Source organism: Salmo trutta, chromosome 5 (genome assembly GCF_901001165.1).
Source record: "Salmo trutta chromosome 5, fSalTru1.1, whole genome shotgun sequence".
Lineage (NCBI taxonomy): Eukaryota > Metazoa > Chordata > Actinopteri > Salmoniformes > Salmonidae > Salmo > Salmo trutta.
Genome location: NC_042961.1, coordinates 10,997,758 through 11,016,495, shown reverse-complemented (window position 1 = coordinate 11,016,495; position 18,738 = coordinate 10,997,758). Strand labels below are relative to the sequence as shown.

General features: G+C 42.2%; 1 protein-coding gene across 2 annotated transcripts in view; it reads right to left on the bottom strand.

Annotated features, from left to right (window-relative positions):
• Positions 1–18,738, bottom strand: part of LOC115193654 (attractin-like protein 1) — a 341,916-nt gene that overhangs the window by 139,714 nt on the left and 183,464 nt on the right. For both annotated transcript variants that reach the window (XM_029752515.1, XM_029752516.1), the window contains one exon: positions 2,533–2,594. In XM_029752515.1, the coding sequence (XP_029608375.1) occupies positions 2,533–2,594 (62 nt within the window). The remainder of the gene's footprint in view (positions 1–2,532; positions 2,595–18,738) is intronic.

The following is an 18,738-nucleotide window of genomic DNA, read 5'->3' as shown; positions in this document are numbered from 1 at the left end:
ATGAGTGGTTAATCATGAAACATACACCTCCGCCTTTCTTTTTCCCAGGAGAGTTCTTTATTGCTGTCATCTCAGGTGTCTATTTTGAAAGGGCCCTCTCAGACAACAGCTACTTTATCTGGCTGAAATCACTCAGTTCAGCAATGCCATGGCAACATATCAATCACAGTGACAGGGAGGCAGGATGGGAAGGCACTGTGGCATAGTCACACACACAAACACAGCACCAGACACCCAAGGAGTCAGACTGGCAGACTAGGTGTACTGTACAGTAAAGATTATTGCAGAACTATATATAGCTTGCCAGACACACATAGAGAGTCACTCAAACAGGTGAATATATACAAAGACAGAAACAGAAGACAGATGCTACAAGAGAGGCATGAGGAGGGGCCAAACTAACACAGGCAAATGATCAAACAGCTGAACTGTTGTTAGAGTACCTGAAACCAGAAGATGACTGGTAAAATCTAGGATTGCATACTGTCCTAACTCAGGATTGGAGCAAGAGAACCAGCGTAAAGCACTGAGAATATTTAACTCTGAGGGAATAGATCTCCCTCTCCCTCCCCTCCTTTCCGCTGTCTCTCGACCCCTCTCTCCCTCCCCCGTCCCCCCATTTCTCTCTCTCCCTCTCTGTGGTGCCAGCTCCATCATGTCAGTGGGCTGTACCCTCAGCCTGCAGGGCTCTCCTCACACACTGGGGCAACGCAGCTCTGCCGCCCTGCCACTTCAGCTTTTATACACATCAATGGAGCACAGCCAACACACACACACAGGCGCGCGCGCACCCACACACACCGAGGCATGTAGACACAAACATGCAATGGACCTTGCACCCTCACATGCATAACCTACATTTACATAGACACATTCACAACCATGTTAACTTAGCCACACCCTCTGACACATGAACTATTTCTTCCCTTTGCCTAAAGCCTCTTATCAAAACTCACTGAAGCTGGAGACTTATCTCCCTCTCTAACTTTAAGCATCAGCTGTCAGAGCAGCTTACCGATCACTGCACCTGTACACAGCCCATCTGTAAATAGCACACCCAACTACCTCATCCCCATATTGTTATTTATCCTTTTGCTCCCCAGTATCTCTACTTGCACATCATCATCTATCACTCCAGTGTTGATGCTAAATTGTAATTATTTAGGCTTTATGGCCTATTTATTGCCTTACCTCCCTACTCTTCTACATCTGCACACACTGTACATAGATTTTTCTATTGTGTTATTGACTGTACGTTTGTTTATGTGTAACTCTGTGTTGTTGTTCTTGTCGCACTGCTTTGCTTTATCTTGGCCAGATCGCAGTTGTAAATGAAAACTTGTTCTCAACTGGCCTACCTGGTTAAATAAAGGTGAACTAAAAAATAAAAAACAAAATCTACTCAGGCAACACAGGGAGGCACATATACTGCTTCTACTACCAATTGGAAGCAACACACAGGACCCATGATGCACAGGGAAGGTTCTACTTAGTGTGATATAATTATAACTGCACTTGATCACTGATCACTGCAGTAAATGTAACAAGGAATGATAAGAGCAGAGGACAAACACAGAGTGACAATATATCTAGAAATCAGCTGTTACATCTGCGAAGAAAAAGTGAAAAGTGCATGCTTCGAAAGGCGCTTGCTAAAGATGACAGTTAGTGAGAAGGGAGACCGTGTGCGTGCCAATACGAAACATGACACAGTGGAATAAGCTCTTGGAGCAACTTGACTGAACCACAAACTGGTTCTGAATGATGACATCTGGGTATGGTGGCCTAAAGGTTAGCCACGTCCGGCTCAGGACACCAGCACACAACTCCCTCACAGAACACAACACACCGTCTGCTCATTCAGAAGTTAGCCTGGAGACAGCAGACAATTACAGATGTGGGATCTTGAGCCAGTTTGCTACAGCAGGAAAATAATCCTGTAGCAGCAGGAAATATTCATTATTATGTGGATTATAATGAATGGACATTTTTGTAGGGGTTGATACATCTTTCTTTAGGGCAAATCAAGTCAAATTTCAAAGTGGAAATTACAGACTTTAGAAGCCTTTTAAAAACTCAAATACACTACAAGTTTGCGTTTACACTACACATTTGCAATTGTCAGCAACAAAAGAGTGATCACATTAAGATCCTACATCTTGTAGTCTGTTCCTTTCCAGCCACTCATTAGATATATACTAGGTAAGATTATGTGGATGGAGCAAAACGACTCTCACACACATGGAACACAGATCCTCCAGAACTTTTCTGCTGTTGTCTTTTTTATTAAGCACAAAGGGATTTACCATGGAAAATGTCACATCTAAATCAGTGGTTCTCAATCCTGGTCCTGGGGACCCAAAGGGGTGCACATTTTTGTTTTTGCCCTAGCACTACACACCTGATTCAAATCATCAAAGCCTGATGAGGAGTTGTTGATTTTAATCAGGTGTGTAGTGCTAGGGCAAAAACGTGCACCTCTTTGGGTCCCCAGGACCAGGATTGAGAACCCCTGATCTAAATTGTACATACCTGAAAAAGGTGACAAAAAACTGCACCAGGTCCATGATGCTGTTGTGCTGGGAGAAGGCAATCTATGGGAGGAAGGACAGAGAAAGGAAGTATGTGAGAAGGATAGGAAAGACATTGAAGATGTTACATACAGTGGACAGATTGATAATACCTTGATAAAACATATGTTGTTGACAAGAACACAGAAGTAGACAGAGTTTCCGTTAGAATAATTCAAGACAGTAGTTCATGTAAGAGCACTACACTGCAAAGGAGTTCAAGAGGTCAAATGATCATCGAAACATCAATAAAAAATTATGTGTATAAGATTTTAACGGGGGCTGAAATTCCTGATATAACCTTCGTTTCAATTTTCCTCATTAGGAAATGTGACAGAACGAGATTTGGGTCTTGTAGGCGTGCTTGATATGGGTGTCTCTTGTGTTTGTGTTCGAACGTGGGAAGCATTTGTACTTTCACACTGCCAAAACAGTACACACAGTTAGTCACTCACCCATCTAGATAACTTGAAACATTCTAACCAAGTCTTGTGTCTGGAAGTAGCCCGAACTAGCTAGCAAGCCAGCCAACTTCTTGCACTAATTAGCTTCAACCGGCCGGTGTGTGACTGTAGGAAAATTGATTCAACTTTGAATAGCCCATCTCTAGGGCTAGATAGGACTGTCAATTCATTGCACAATGTAAATGGGACAATATTTTCATGTTGCACACAATTTAGTCATCTTATTAAATGATTTCAATATTTGTATATGCATTTCTACTATTTATAGTTGGTTTGAGGTTTTTAGGTCATTGAAATTTGGCACTATTGACATTTTAAAATATTGTCCCATGCACATTGTGTAATTTACTGATGGTCCCCAAATAGCCCCATAGGGATACTAAATATCAAACCTAATTGACCATGGGCATTACGATCGGGTTGAGTGCAGCTGCGCTCCGAATTGATGAATACTTCGGTGCTGCCAGTTGTGGGTAGGATTTAAATAAACCCAACCCAAGGAAAAATGTTACTGTACCCTTCATTCCGTGACATAGCATTTCTTCCTAATTATTTTGCAAATCTCAGTTTTGGACGAGACTGACAGATTTTTTTTCCTATTTAGACTTCGTAGTTCATTTTGACAGTAGAATAAATGTTTGATTAATATCGATGTCACATAAGTCGTTTTCTACCAGATAAGTTGTTTTCCCCGCTCAGGTAATACCTCCCATCCTTTCTAAGCGTTAACGTCGTACTGTTGTCTATACTGCCAGGGGGGTTTTCAGTTGTAATCGTGTACCCATTCGTTTGAATTTCACTCTTAGATCTGCTATTGTTAGATCAAAAGAGAAGCCCACTGTCCTGCTCACCCAGTTCTTTTAGTTCAAATGTGAATTCCAGAAACTTGAACAGCTTGGGCTGTTGCGCGATAGCAACCAGTCAGTTTATAACATTCCATCATTGGTCATTCTGAGAGTTCCTCATATTGGCATTGGCTGCGGCCTCAAGCTCTATGGTGCTAACCTTGGAAAAGTCATTCCAATTTGTACTCCTTCCCCGATTACTAATAGGGACAGACCAAATGTTTCAGTTCTATGCAATCTTATAGCCATACCAACTATATCAATATCAACCATCAGACAGGGCCTGCAACAGCCTATTGAACGCAGCTTGTTTGAGTTGGAGTTTCCATGTGACTTTAAAAATCGTAAAGGACTTGGGTTGATATATAGGAACATTAGGAGCTTACTTCCTAAACTGGATTACATCTTCATCTGGGCTATGCAGATGAATCCGGACATTATGGTACTGACTGAAACTTGGATCTCTGGGGACACTCTGGACTTGGATATTAATACTGAGGGTTATAATGTGTACAAACCTGACAGACCGGGTAGAGGTGGTGGAGTGGCCATTTGTTTTATAAGAAATAATTGATGTCTCTTTACTGAAATCCATTTCCATTGCCTTTTTTGGCGGCTAGTATCTTAAGCCTTTGTCTGGGGAAAAATGTATCCATAACTGTTACTGGGGTCTAAGGTCCTCCCACGGTCTACCGTCCTCCCTTGAGGAGTTAACTAGTTTGTCTTCTTTTACTAAATCAGAAGGTAATATCCTGGGGGACCTAGATTATGATTGGGAAATGCAGGCTTCAGACAACCTAACAGAAATGTGTAATGATCTAAACCTAACCCAGTTGGTTACTAAGCCTACACAGCCCAACCCTTAAGATCCTTCAAAGTCAAATCTGATTGATCTTATTTTAATGAATACACCAGAGATATATGTTCCTACTGGTGTCTTCGCCCAAGACATTAGTGACCATTGCCCAGTTGTTTGTGTTAGAAATGTGAGATAAAAAAAATAAAAAATAAATGTTATATATCAGCCTGGTGTCATCACAATGAGGAACTTTAAAAACTTCAGTTAACAGGCTATTTAAAAAAATATATAATTATACATGATCTTTATTTAAGTGACCTTAATTGTATTTCAGCTATGGCAGCTATCCCTGAACCTGATTTAGCTTTAAGCCTTTTTGCAAATGTCTTAAATACTATTGTAGTTAATCATGCTCCCTTCAAAATATTAAGGGTTAAAGGTAGATTGAATACTCGGTACACTCAGGAATTATCAGAAGTCATTCATAAAAGAGATGATGCTTGAGTCAAGGCCTGGAACACATGCTTAGGCCCGGACTGGTAAGCTTTTAAGCAACTGAGGAATCATTGTGTAAGACAAATCAGAAAGGCTAAATCTGATTATTATGTAACCGCTCTATCGGATTGTAATGGGAACCCGACAAAATTCTGGAAAACTGTAAATCTCTGAAGGATTCTACTTCCTCTTCTCTGCCGCAACAAATTAATTCAGACCATGGCCTCATTACAGGAAAAAAATGCATTGATGCATTTAAATCACCATTTTATTTCAGCGGAGTATCTTTTTGAAATATCTTTTAAACCTATTGGCAATGATATTGGGCTGGATGCTGATAGGGGAAACTTGCTGAATGATCAGAGATATTACACTCAAAGCTTTTCTTTTAGGCTATTTACAGAAAAAAAGCAATAGACAACAAGAAATCCACAGGGGCCGACCAATTGGGTCCTGGTCTGCTTAAGTGTGCAGGGCCAATTATTGTTAGCTCAATAACCCGCATTTTTTATTGAAATGTTTTATCAGGAAATATTCAAAAAGAATGGAAATCAGCTCTTGTGCTGTCACTTCATAAGAGAGGGGATAGTAGTGATCTTAATCATTATCGCTCCATTTCAAGGCTTCTTTGTCTAGCTAAGATTCCTGAATCCTTGGTAAATGTACAACTTTGCTCTGTATTTTCAATGTAAACCAATCAGGGAGTTGGCCTGGGCGTAGCTCTATTACAGTAACCACTTAGTTGTTAAAAATCTTGTCAATACTTTAGACATTAAAATGAAATGCTTTGTTCGCTGCTTTGTTTGTGGACCTGTCAAAAGCTTTTGATACTGTTGATCATGCTATTGATACTGTTGATCATGCTATTTCATTGAACAAGTTGTCCTCGATAGACCTGAGCTCTGATTCCTGTTCATGGTTTCATGATTATCTTAGTGACAGAACTTATACCATTGTGATTGATCAGAATTTCTTGAAGTGGATAAAGCTGTACCACAGGGATCGATTTTGGGACCTGTTCTCTTCACTATTTACATAAACACCACTGGTCAATCTGTTAAAAACTGTAAACTTAATCTTTATGCAGATTATACTTTATATAAAGTCCCATTTTCCGCATTTTGTAACGTTACAGCCTTATTCTAAAATGTATTCAATAGATTTTTCCCCCTCATCAATCTACACACAATACCCCATAATGAAAAAGAAAAAACAGGTTTAGACATTTTTGCAAATTTACAAAAAAAAAAAAAAAAATGATATCACATTAACATGAGTATTCAGACCCTTTACTCAGTACTTTGTTGAAGCACCTTTGGTAGCGATAACAGCCACGAGTCTTCTTGGCACGCCTGTATTTAGGGAGTTTCTCCCATTCTTCTCTGCAGATTCTATCAAGCTCTGTCAGGTTGGATGGGGAGAGTCACTGCACAGCTATTTTCAAGTCTCTCCTCGATCCTGACGAGTCACCCAGTTCTTGCCGCTGAAAAACAATCCCACAGTGTGATGATTCCACCACCATGCTTCACCATAGGGATGGTGCCAGGTTTCCTCCAGACGTGACGCTTGGCATTCAGGCCAAAGAGTTTGATCTTGGTTTCATCAGACCAGAGAATCTTGTTTCTCATGTCAGAGTCCTTTAGGTGCCTTTCAGTAAACTCCAAGCGGGCTGTCATGTGCCTTTTATTGAGGAGTGGCTTCTGTCTGGCCACTCTACCATAAAGGCCTGATTGCTGGAGTGCTGCAGAAGGTTCTCCCATCTCCACAGAGGAACAATTGCTCAGTTTGGCCAGGCGGCCAGCTCCAGGAAGAGTCTTGGTGGTTCCAAACTTCTTCCATTTAAGAATGATGGAGGCCACTGTGTTCTTGGGGACCTCCAATTCTGCAGAATTTCTTTGGTACCCTTCCCCAGATCTGTGCCTCGACATGATCCTGTCTCAGAGCTCCACGGACAATTCCTTCAAACTCATGGCTTGGTTTTTGCTCTGACATGCACTGTCAACTGTGGGACCTTATATAGACAGGTGTGTGCCTTTGCAAATCATGTCCAATCAATTGAATTTACCACAAGTGGACTCCAATCAAGTTGTAGAATCATCTTGAGGATGATCAATGGAAACAGGATGCACCTGAGCTAAATTTAGAGTCTCATAAAAGGGAGAGGGTCTGAATACTTATGTAAATATGGTATTTCAGGTTTATATCTTGCAAACATTTCTCAAAACCTGTTTTCACTTTGTCATTATGGGACATTGTGTGTAGATTTATGGGGGGGGGGGGTAAAACCATTTTAGAATAAGGCTGTAATGTAACAAAGTGTAGAAAAAGGGAAGGGGTCTGAATATGAACGGTAGTGTGTATACTGCTCAAAAAAATAAAGGGAACACTTAAACAACACAATGTAACTCCAAGTCAATCACACTTCTGTGAAATCAAACTGTCCACTTACGAAGCAACACTGATTGACAATACATTTCACATGTTGTTGTGCAAATGGAATAGACAACAGGTGGAAATTATAGGCAATTAGCAAGACACCCACAATAAAGAAGAGGTTCTGCAGGTGGGGACCACAGACCACTTCTCAGTTCCTATGCTTCCTGGCTGATGTTTTGGTCACTTTTGAATGCTGGCGGTGCTTTCACTCTAGTGGCAGCATGAGACGGAGTCTACAACCCACACAAGTGGCTCAGGTAGTGCAGCTCATCCAGGATGGCACATCAATGCGAGCTGTGGCAAGAAGGTTTGCTGTGTCTGTCAGCGTAGTGTCCAGAGCATGGAGGCGCTACCAGGAGACAGGCCAGTACATCAGGAGACGTGGTGGAGGCCGTAGGAGGGCAACAACCCAGCAGCAGGACCGCTACCTCCGCCTTTGTGCAAGAAGGAGCAGGAGGAGCACTGCCAGAGCCCTGCAAAATGACCTCCAGCAGGCCACAAATGTGCATGTGTCTGCTCAAACGGTCAGAAACAGACTCCATGAGGGTGGTATGAGGGCCCGACATCCACAGGTGGGGGTTGTGCTTACAGCCCAACACTGTGCAGGACGTTTGGCATTTGCCAGAGAACACCAAGATTGGCAAATTCGCCACTGGCGCCCTGTGCTCTTCACAGATGAAAGCAGGTTTACACTGAGCACATGACAGACGTGACAGAGTCTGGAGACGCCGTGGAGAACGTTCTGCTGCCTGCAACATCCTCCAGCATGACCGGTTTGGCGGTGGGTCAGTCATGGTGTGGGGTGGCATTTCTTTGGCGGGCCGCACAGCCCTCCATGTGCTCGCCAGAGGTAGCCTGACTGCCATTAGGTACCGAGATGAGATCCTCAGACCCCTTGTGAGACCATATGCTGGTGCGGTTGGCCCTGGGTTCCTCCTAATGCAAGACAATGCTAGACTTCATGTGGCTGGAGTGTGTCAGCAGTTCCTGCAAGAGGAAGGCATTGATGCTATGGACTGGCCCGCCCGTTCCCCAGACCTGAATCCAATTGAGCACATCTGGGATATCATGTCTCGCTCCATCCACCAATGCCACGTTGCACCACCGACTGTCCAGGAGTTGGCGGATGCTTTAGTCCAGGTCTGGGAGGAGATCCCTCAGGAGACCATCCGCCACCTCATCAGGAGCATGCCCAGGCGTTGTAGGAGGTCATACAGGCACGTGGAGGCCACACACACTACTGAGCCTCATTTTGACTTGTTTTAAGGACATTACATCAAAGTTGGATCAGCCTGTAGTGTGGTTTTCCACTTTAATTTTGAGTGTGACTTCAAATACAGACCTCCATGGGTTGATAAATTGGATTTCCATTGATTATTTTTGTGTGATTTTGTTGTCAGCACATTCAACTATGTAAAGAAAAAAGTATTTAATAAGATTATTTATTTCATTCAGATCTAGGATGTGTTGTTTAAGTGTTCCCTTTATTTTTTTGAGCAGTATATATATATATACATATATACACATATATACATGTATATATATATATATATACGTATATATATATATATGTATATATATATATATATATATATATATATATATATATGTATATATATATATATATATATATATATATATATATATATATATATATATATATATATATATATATATATATATATATATATATATATATATATATATGTATGTATATATGTATATGTATATATATATATATATATATATATATATATATATATATATATATATACACACACACACACACACACACACACACACACACACACACACACACACACACACACACACAACCGTTCAAAAGTTTGGGGTCACTTAGAAATGTCCTTGTTTTTGAAAGAAAAGCACCTTTTTTTTGCATTAAAAGAACATCAAATTGTTCAGAAATACAGTGTAGACATTGTTAATGTTGTAAATGACTATTGTAGCTGGAAACGGCTGATTTTGAATTGAATACCTATATAGGCGTACAGAGGCCCATTATCAGCAACCATCACTTCTGTGTTCCAATGACATGTTGTGTTAGCTAATCCAAGTGTATCATTTTAATAGACTAGTTGAGTATCTGGAGCATTAGCATTTGTGGGTTCGATTACAGGCTCAAAATGGCCAGAAACAAAGACCTGGCCAGAAATGTCTAGAAACTTGTCACAACACAACTGATTGAGAAGGAAAGAAATTCCACAAATGAACTTTTAACAAGGCACACCTGTTAATTGAAATGCATTCCAGGTGACTACCTCCTGAATCTGGTTGAGAGAATGCCAAGAGTGTGCAAAGCTGTCATCAAGGTGGCTACTTTGAAGAATCTCAAATATAAAATATATTTTGATTTGTGTAACACTGTTTTGGTTACTACATGATTCCATATGCGCTATTTCATAGTTTTGATGTCTTCACTATTATTCTACAAATGTAGAAAATAGTCAAAATAAAGAAAAACCCAGGAATGAGTAAGTGTATCCAAACTTTTGACTGGTACTGTATATTATCTTCCTTCCCTGCTAATCAGGGCCTGTTCCAGTCAAGGGACACCAGGTGAGTGGGCTCTCTGGACATTACTCAATCATAGTAATGCTTTACTTAAGGCTAGTGGTTGCTATGAACCATTACATAAGGGGACTACTTTTTCTCTGTGATGCAAACTGCTTTAGCTGCAACACCATAGGTTCTCTCCCATTACAAGATTAGTATTGGAGTTTCATGACTAAATTTACCACCCACATTGTTTCACTACTGTGATTTTCTCATGTTTTAGCTCATGCCAGCGGACATTGAATGGCATGTTAATATGTTGGCATGTAACATTTCTCCACAATGTGTTGCTTTATGTTGTTTATCAGTGGCCTGCTTAACCAAGTTTACCTGGACTAAGTGGAAGAAATCCTGTCTGGTACAAACAATGGCAGTAAACACACAGATTAAACTAGAAGGATAAGCATGTGCATTGCTTGCTCTCTGTGGTTTTAGGCTGGGTTTTTGTACAAACACTTTGTGATAACTAGAGGTAAAAAGGGCTTTGTAAATACATTTGATTGATTGACCAAGTCCCCCCTGCTCCCCCACCATAAGCAAAACTAAGTTCACAAACTAACTCAAAAACACCTGTCATTTGCTGTATACAGAACCACCCTCTATGCTTTTTTGACTTGGCATCAGTCCCAATGATCAACACTTTTTTCCCCCCTTCTCGCCATGACTACAACTGTTCAGTGTTGGGCCACACTGAGCCTGCTGTGATTACAAAGCTACTGCCTTCAGCTACAACTCCTCAAAAGGGTCCGTGCCTACGCTGAAGTCGTTCATAGAAATGTGATAATTTTGCAGGCATAAAATTGATTTTCCATTCTTTTCATCAAGCCAAGAGCAGAAATCCACCTAATAGAAGGGCCATGAGTTGGTTCATTTTGAATGTCCTCCTCACTTCGAACAGAGGGGAAATGTATGCTGTTCCACAGAGGGACTATGTTTCTGGTAGGTAATTCTAGTTTCTATACATTAAAGATGAGTCAAGACATAACAATACATGCACTTTACTGGTCAAAAACCTGGCCATGTCTGAAAAATACCTCTGAGGGTACATTGGCGGCTGAAGGGTATCCATGATTTACTGGCATGTACGTTTCTAGTGAAATTGCCTCCCAATGAAAAACATTGAGAAAGGGTGATTTTCATCCAGAGGGCCACGCCATTAAGAGTGATCTCACATTGTAGCTTTGGTCTGCCGTCAATGCACTCTGCCCTCAAGTACACCCGGCTGACGCACGCTGGCGAGGATGGCCATTCAACTGACGACAGCCGCAGTCGGGAAAGCAACAACAATTGATAAGTGGTGCGGGCCCTGTTCTGCAGGAGACGTACAGCGGTAGCGTTATCGCCAGGTCTCGTTGGCGCTGGAACTCGAGCAAATTGTCCATATCACTGCTCCTGACATAAGCTGCTCGCATGGACAAAATCCCTTCATCATAAAAGAGCACTCACTCGTTTTTATCTCAGCACTCCCCCGTGGAATTTTACTCTTACAAAACCATTTGCCTTTTACTCTGTTTCATTAAGAAGCTCTTTGAGGAAAAGGAAGTGATGTTAACTTGCTAGATTGAGCCCTTTCAGCAGGCCTGCAGGTTTTTTACAGGGTGGAGAAGGCCCATTTGATGGTGTATGGTAGATCAGTTTAAATATGTAAATGTACAATATGTTAATTCCGTTCCGTTGATAGGTGGTTTCTTCTACCCTACCATAACTAAAAAGGAACATGGCTATTATAAATAGCAGGCCAACTGTATTAATAATAAATAGAGGACTGTCCACAGATCACATAAGATGATGAAGCCAGAGGGGAATTCTTCCACACACACACTCAGTCCCATCCCACAGGCCTCTGTTCCAGCTCCACTCCCTCTACTAGAATATAATTGTTTGGCGATCAGAGGTTAAGAATGTAATGAGTGACAGTGCCCTCTAAAGCTGAATAGTAACCTCTTTGAGTTGCTACGAGTGAGCCCAAACCAAGAGAGAGAGGGAAGAGACAGTCACAAGCCTCTGAAGTCAATGATAAGTCTCCAAGGCCCAGAGGCCCACATTAAAGTAACTGTCAAGTGTTTCCAGAAATATGACCTACAATTAATTACAATATGAGTTAAATAGTTTTCCTTCCAAAAAATTGTAATTAAGTAAGTTAAAAAGCAGCTTTTCTGTGTTGTAATGGTGTGAGCGAACCCCAACAACAGAATGGTGTGGGCGTATACTAGTCATTAAAAATATTCATGCGAGTAGACCACTGATTGGCCAGCTTATCCTCCTCAGGAGTATGACATCATACTCTCTGAGGAAATAACAAGCATTTTTTTAAATGGTTTGTTTGAGGTGGGGCTTTTAAGTGTTTATTCTACAATTCCTTTGGCCACCAATACGGGTATCGGACGAGTCAACAACATTATTTGATTATGAGTTAACAGAATATTAACTTTTAAACATCCCAAGAACGTCCCAAAAATGTTCTCGGGGACGTCCCCAGGACAAACCTCCAGGGGACCATGACGCAACGTTCCAAGAACTTCCCAAAAAAATCTTCAGGGACGTCCCCGGGACAAGCCAGGAACTAGACAAAACCTCCAGGGGACCATGACACAACGTCCCAAGAATGTCTTGGCAACATTCTCTGGGACGTCTCCGGGACAAACTGGGAACTAGAAAAAATCTCCAGGGGACCTTGATGCAATGTCCCAAGTAACGTTTAGGGGACCATGACACAACGTGCCAAGAATGTTCATGGGACCTTCAGGGGACCATGACACAATGTTAAAAAAATGTCCCTGGGACAGACAGAGAACTATTAAAAGGTCCCCCAGAGAACGTTCCCTTGGGACCATCGTGCGTCATGACTAGTAAGGACTAGTCAAATAAAAGCCCTGAGAAAGTCCCAAAAAGGTCTTGACATGGTCCTTAGTGACATCCTGCGAACATACAGGGAACTAGACAAATGTCCCCCAGAGAACCTTCCCTTTGGGCCATCACGTGATATTCTTAGAATGTTCTCTGAAAGTCAGTGGGATAACATCACGTCGAAACCTTCAAGGGACCTATTGGGAACGTCGCCGAATGTCCTCAGGACATCCCCGGTTTGCTGGGTTGTGTGCAATTGACCAATAAAGTGATCTTAATCTTATTTTGTATCTAAATATTGAATAAAGTCATGAAGTCGTATAGAGAGACATCCTATTTGACCACTTATTTTATATCTGTTTTTTCCCCAGTTTTTGTATGGGTCATACATGTTATGAGACAATCTGGAGTCAATTGGTCTAAACGGTAACACCCTGAAATGCCTGACAATGATAATGTAAAATGTTGTGTTCGACTTAATGGCTGCCTAATAGATTGGTTCCCCGTTAACATTGGTGTAAAACAGGGTTGCATTTTATCACCATACTGTTCTCAATGTATATTCACTATCTGACTCTGGCCATCTAGAAAAAGGGATCTGTTAACAATGAATGAGGGTCTGTTCTTTTATATGCAGATGACATTGTATTGATCTCTGAAATGGAAGATAACCTTGAAGAAATGTTAAATATTGTTTTTACTGGTGTGAACAATGGAAACGGAATATCAATGTAGACAAAACTAAGGTAGTACACTATAGGAACTCAGCAGTACCTAGAACTCTTCTTTTTTCTTCTTCTGTTGTCCTGCCACGTTAGATGTCGTCAGTGAGTCCAAGTATTGGGGGTTGATTATTAATTAACTTTTCGATTACAATATGTGTCTTAAGAACATAGCTAACCATGCAAATCGTGCCCTTGGTGCCATTGTTACAAAGTGTAAAGCCATTGGTGGCCTACCTTCAAAAATGTTTCACTAAACGTTGATTCATTGGCGCTATCAATTATTATTTATGCTGCAGTAGTATGGGGGAACATAAATTATACTGGTATTAATGCTGTTTTTAACCGTGCCTACAGATTTGACCTTGGTGTAGGTAAATACATGCCAAATGCTGCTATTTAGGGAGATATGGGCTGGAAAACTCTATGGCATCACCAGTGGCGCTGGATTTATTTTTTAAATGGCTGAGATTTTGTAGCACGTCAAATGAACGTCTATGTAAATGTGTGTTTTTTGGGTTTGTGATGTTGCATCTGCAAAGAAAAATGTTATATACAGTACCATGTCAATGCCCTTTTTAACTCCATCCATATGACTCAGCTCACTGATACAAACAGAGAGTAATCTAGAAAAGACCATAATGCTTTTGAATCAGCACTTTTAGAGAGCAATGAACTAAAGTGGTACTAACTGATAAACAAACCTGAAAGTAACAAACTGCGTACCCACTGCCTTTTTAAAATGACCTTTTGGTACAGAACCCCCTGTACTGTTTTCAAGCAATATCTTTTGCAAAATGTAGATGTAAACACTCCCCTAGATAAACGTGTATGTTATTTTGGTAACGATGAAACATTGACACATTGAAACTGATGCTCATGCCTTGCTTTACTGTGGGTTATACAATGACATTTGGGATATTTTTTGTCACCTGTCCAGACAAAATGAAAATTAACGGTCTTCATGACAATAATACATTCCGTGACATTATAATAGGTAACAATAATGTTAATGCTTGTGCCAAAGCCGCCCACCTTGTCCTCCAATGGAGACGTAAATGTCCTTTCTTTTCTACTCTACTCTGTTTTGAGTTTATGCATACATGTACATATATACTGCTCAAAAAAATAAAGGGAACACTTAAACAACACAATGTAACTCCAAGTCAATCACACTTCTGTGAAATCAAACTGTCCACTTAGGAAGCAACACTGATTGACAATAAATTTCACATGCTGTTGTGCAAATGGAATAGACAACAGGTGGAAATTATAGGCAATTAGCAATACACCCCCAATAAAGGAGTGGTGCTGCAGGTGGGGACCACAGACCACTTCTCAGTTCCTATGCTTCCTGGCTGATGTTTTGGTCACTTTTGAATGCTGGCGGGGCTTTCACTCTAGTGGTAGCATGAGACGGAGTCTACAACCCACACAAGTGGCTTAGGTAGTGCAGCTCATCCAGGATGGCACATCAATGCGAGCTGTGGCAAGAAGGTTTGCTGTGTCTGTCAGCGTAGTGTCCAGAGCATGGAGGCGCAGGAGACAGGCCAGTACATCAGGAGACGTGGAGGAGGCCGTAGGAGGGCAACAACCCAGCAGCAGGACCGCTACCTCCGCCTTTGTTCAAGGAGGAGCAGGAGGAGCACTGCCAGAGCCCTGCAAAATGACCTCCAGCAGGCCACAAATGTGCATGTGTCTGCTCAAACGGTCAGAAACAGACTCCATGAGGGTGGTATGAGGGCCCGACATCCACAGGTGGGGGTTGTGCTTACAGCCCAACACCGTGCAGGACGTTTGGCATTTGCCAGAGAACATCAAGATAGGCAAATTCGCCACTGGCACCCTGTGCTCTTCACAGATGAAAGCAGGTTCACACTAAGCACATGTGACAGACGTGACAGTCTGGAGACGCCGTGGAGAACGTTCTGCTGCCTGCAACATCCTCCAGCATGACCGGTTTGGCGGTGGGTCAGTCATGGTGTGGGGTGGCATTTCTTTGGGGGGCCGCACAGCCCTCCATGTGCTCGCCAGAGGTAGCCTGACTGCCATTAGGTACCGAGATGAGATCCTCAGACCCCTTGTGAGACCATATGCTGGTGCAGTTGGCCCTGGGTTCCTCCTAATGCAAGACAATGCTAGACCTCATGTGGCTGGAGTGTGTCAGCAGTTCCTGCAAGAGGAAGGCATTGATGCTATGGACTGGCCCGCCCGTTCCCCAGACCTGAATCCAATTGAGCACATCTGGGACATCATGTCTCGCTCCATCCACCAATGCCACGTTGCACCACAGACTGTCCAGGAGTTGGCGGATGCTTTAGTCCAGGTCTGGGAGGAGATCCCTCAGGAGACCATCCGCAACCTCATCAGGAGCATGCCCAGGCGTTGTAGGGAGGTCATACAGGCACGTGGAGGCCACACACACTACTGAGCCTCATTTTGAGTTGTTTTAAGGACATTACATCAAAGTTGGATCAGCCTGTAGTGTGGTTTTCCACTTTAATTTTGAGTGTGACTCCAAATCCAGACCTCCATGGGTTGATACATTGGATTTCCATTGATTATTTTTGTGTGATTTTTTTGTCAGCACATTCAACTATGTAAAGAAAAAAGTATTTAATAAGATTATTTCATTCATTCAGATCTAGGATGTGTTATTTTAGTGTTCCCTTTATTTTTTTGAGCAGTGTATATATTATGTTATGCATTATTGATGACGCTTGTACCATGTTTGTCTTCGATTGGTTTTAGTGTGTCTCAAAACTCAATTTGAGTGCTCCACAATGTGTTATTTTTGAATATGCATTTTGTATTGTTGTATCATTGTGGAGTGACACGTAAATACTTTTTTTTCTAACTAGACTCACTGCTTCTCCCTCTTCTCCAAATGTAATGGCAGCATCATTGATATTCAATAAAGCCTGTCGCGCGCTAACAGCCATCACCAGAGGTTTGTGCATGTTCCGGTCTCTGGGAACGGACATGACTGCGAGGGGGGGAGTGTCGGAGGTTGAAAACAGGCCCAAATGGGTTCCGAGTACTAGGAAGAGTGCTACCCAGCAGTTCCACCCTGCAGGGTCCCTCAAAAACACTCTCCAAGGACAAAATAGTCAGCAGCAGCTTTGGTCATAAGCGCAAACCAATGTAGGGACACTAGTGTTGATATCGAGTGCGGCGGACACTACTGTTGATATCGAGTGCGGCGGACACTAGTGTTGATATCGAGTGCGGCGGACACTAGTGTTGATATCGAGTGCGGCGGACACTAGTGTCGATATCGAGTGCGGCGGACACTACTGTTGATATCGAGTGCGGCGGACACTAGTGTTGATATCGAGTGCGGCGGACACTACTGTTGATATCGAGTGCGGCGGACACTAGTGTTGATATCGAGTGCGGCGGACACTACTGTTGATATCGAGTGCGGCGGACACTAGTGTTGATATCGAGTGCGGCGGACACTAGTGTCGATATCGAGTGCGGCGGACACTAGTGTCGATATCGAGTGCGGCGGACACTAGTGTCGATATCGAGTGCGGCGGACACTACTGTCGATATCGAGTGCGGCGGACACTACTGTTTATATCGAGTGCGGCGGACACTACTGTTTATATCAAGTGCGGCGGACACTACTGTTTATATCAAGTGCGGCGGACACTACTGTTTATATCGAGTGCGGCGGATACTACTGTTTATATCGAGTGCGGTGGATACTACTGTTTATATCGAGTGCGGTGGATACTACTGTTTATATCGAGTGCGGTGGATACTACTGTTTATATCGAGTGCGGTGGATACTACTGTTTATATCGAGTGCGGTGGACACTACTGTTTATATCGAGTGCGGTGGACACTACTGTTTATATCGAGTGAGGTAAAGACATATACATTGGAATTATTGAGTGGAATACGTTTTTTGGGGGCCTATGGTTGACTGTCCTTTATAGTTGATTTGTTTGTGTGTCTGTTTGTTTTACAGTTAGACATGTCTCCTGCTAAAGTGAACAGTGTTTGAACAGTGTTTCCCAGAGACATCTGTCAACTGATTCATTTAACCAATTTCAGCAATCAACTGATCAACTTCACCAATTTGGTTTTATTTTAGAAAATAAAAACAACTGTCATATTGTTCAGATTTAAGTGCCTGTTGCGACATCATTATAATTCCTCTGCATTGCGGTAGATATTAATGACCATGAGTCACTTGAACCCCCAATCAGCAGCCATGATATCATCTCCATTTCCCGTATCTTTAAACAGGCAGCACTTAACCTGGCCTCTCCTCTTACATCCATAGGAAAGAGGATCTCAGATACAGATTGTGCTATGTTGTATGTGCCGTTTCAATTCCCCTTTTATCCAATAAAGGACACTTTGTTACTACCATCGTCGGATGGCGAGCGGCTACTAAGGTACACCGCACAGTGCCTATCAGCAATTACATTATGAAAGGCATTCTACTTAATGATGTCCGCTGAAAGGGTAAATAAGTGACTCTGTGTTGGGAGAAAATCTAATCACGGACCAATCGTGTGCCCAGAGTGGGGGAAACATGGCCGCCTCACTGAAACCCATTTAATCAGCCGAATTAGGCCTGGCCATGCAGGAGTCAGTGGGAAGAGGAGAATCGATGAGAAGGCAGGATTCATACAGCTTTTGTTTCTGTGTGATGGCAGGCTGGCTGGGTAGGTGATGGATAGGGGCAGGACTTCACACTCACAGCCTTCATTAAACAGACAAACTGGATACTCTGGAGGTGCAGGGGGGAGTTGGAGGAAATGTGCTATACATGAGAAGTTCGGGGTATCAGTTTGCTGCGTATACTGAGCTCATCCTGACAGATATATCGTCACTCACACCAAACTAACATATAGAAAATTAGAGTAGTTCTGCTGAGAAATAACAATTGGTCAGAGGGAACTCTACTTCTGTTAATTAAAAAAAGTTCAAACAGAAAATACAGAGCAATAAATGCAGGAAGGT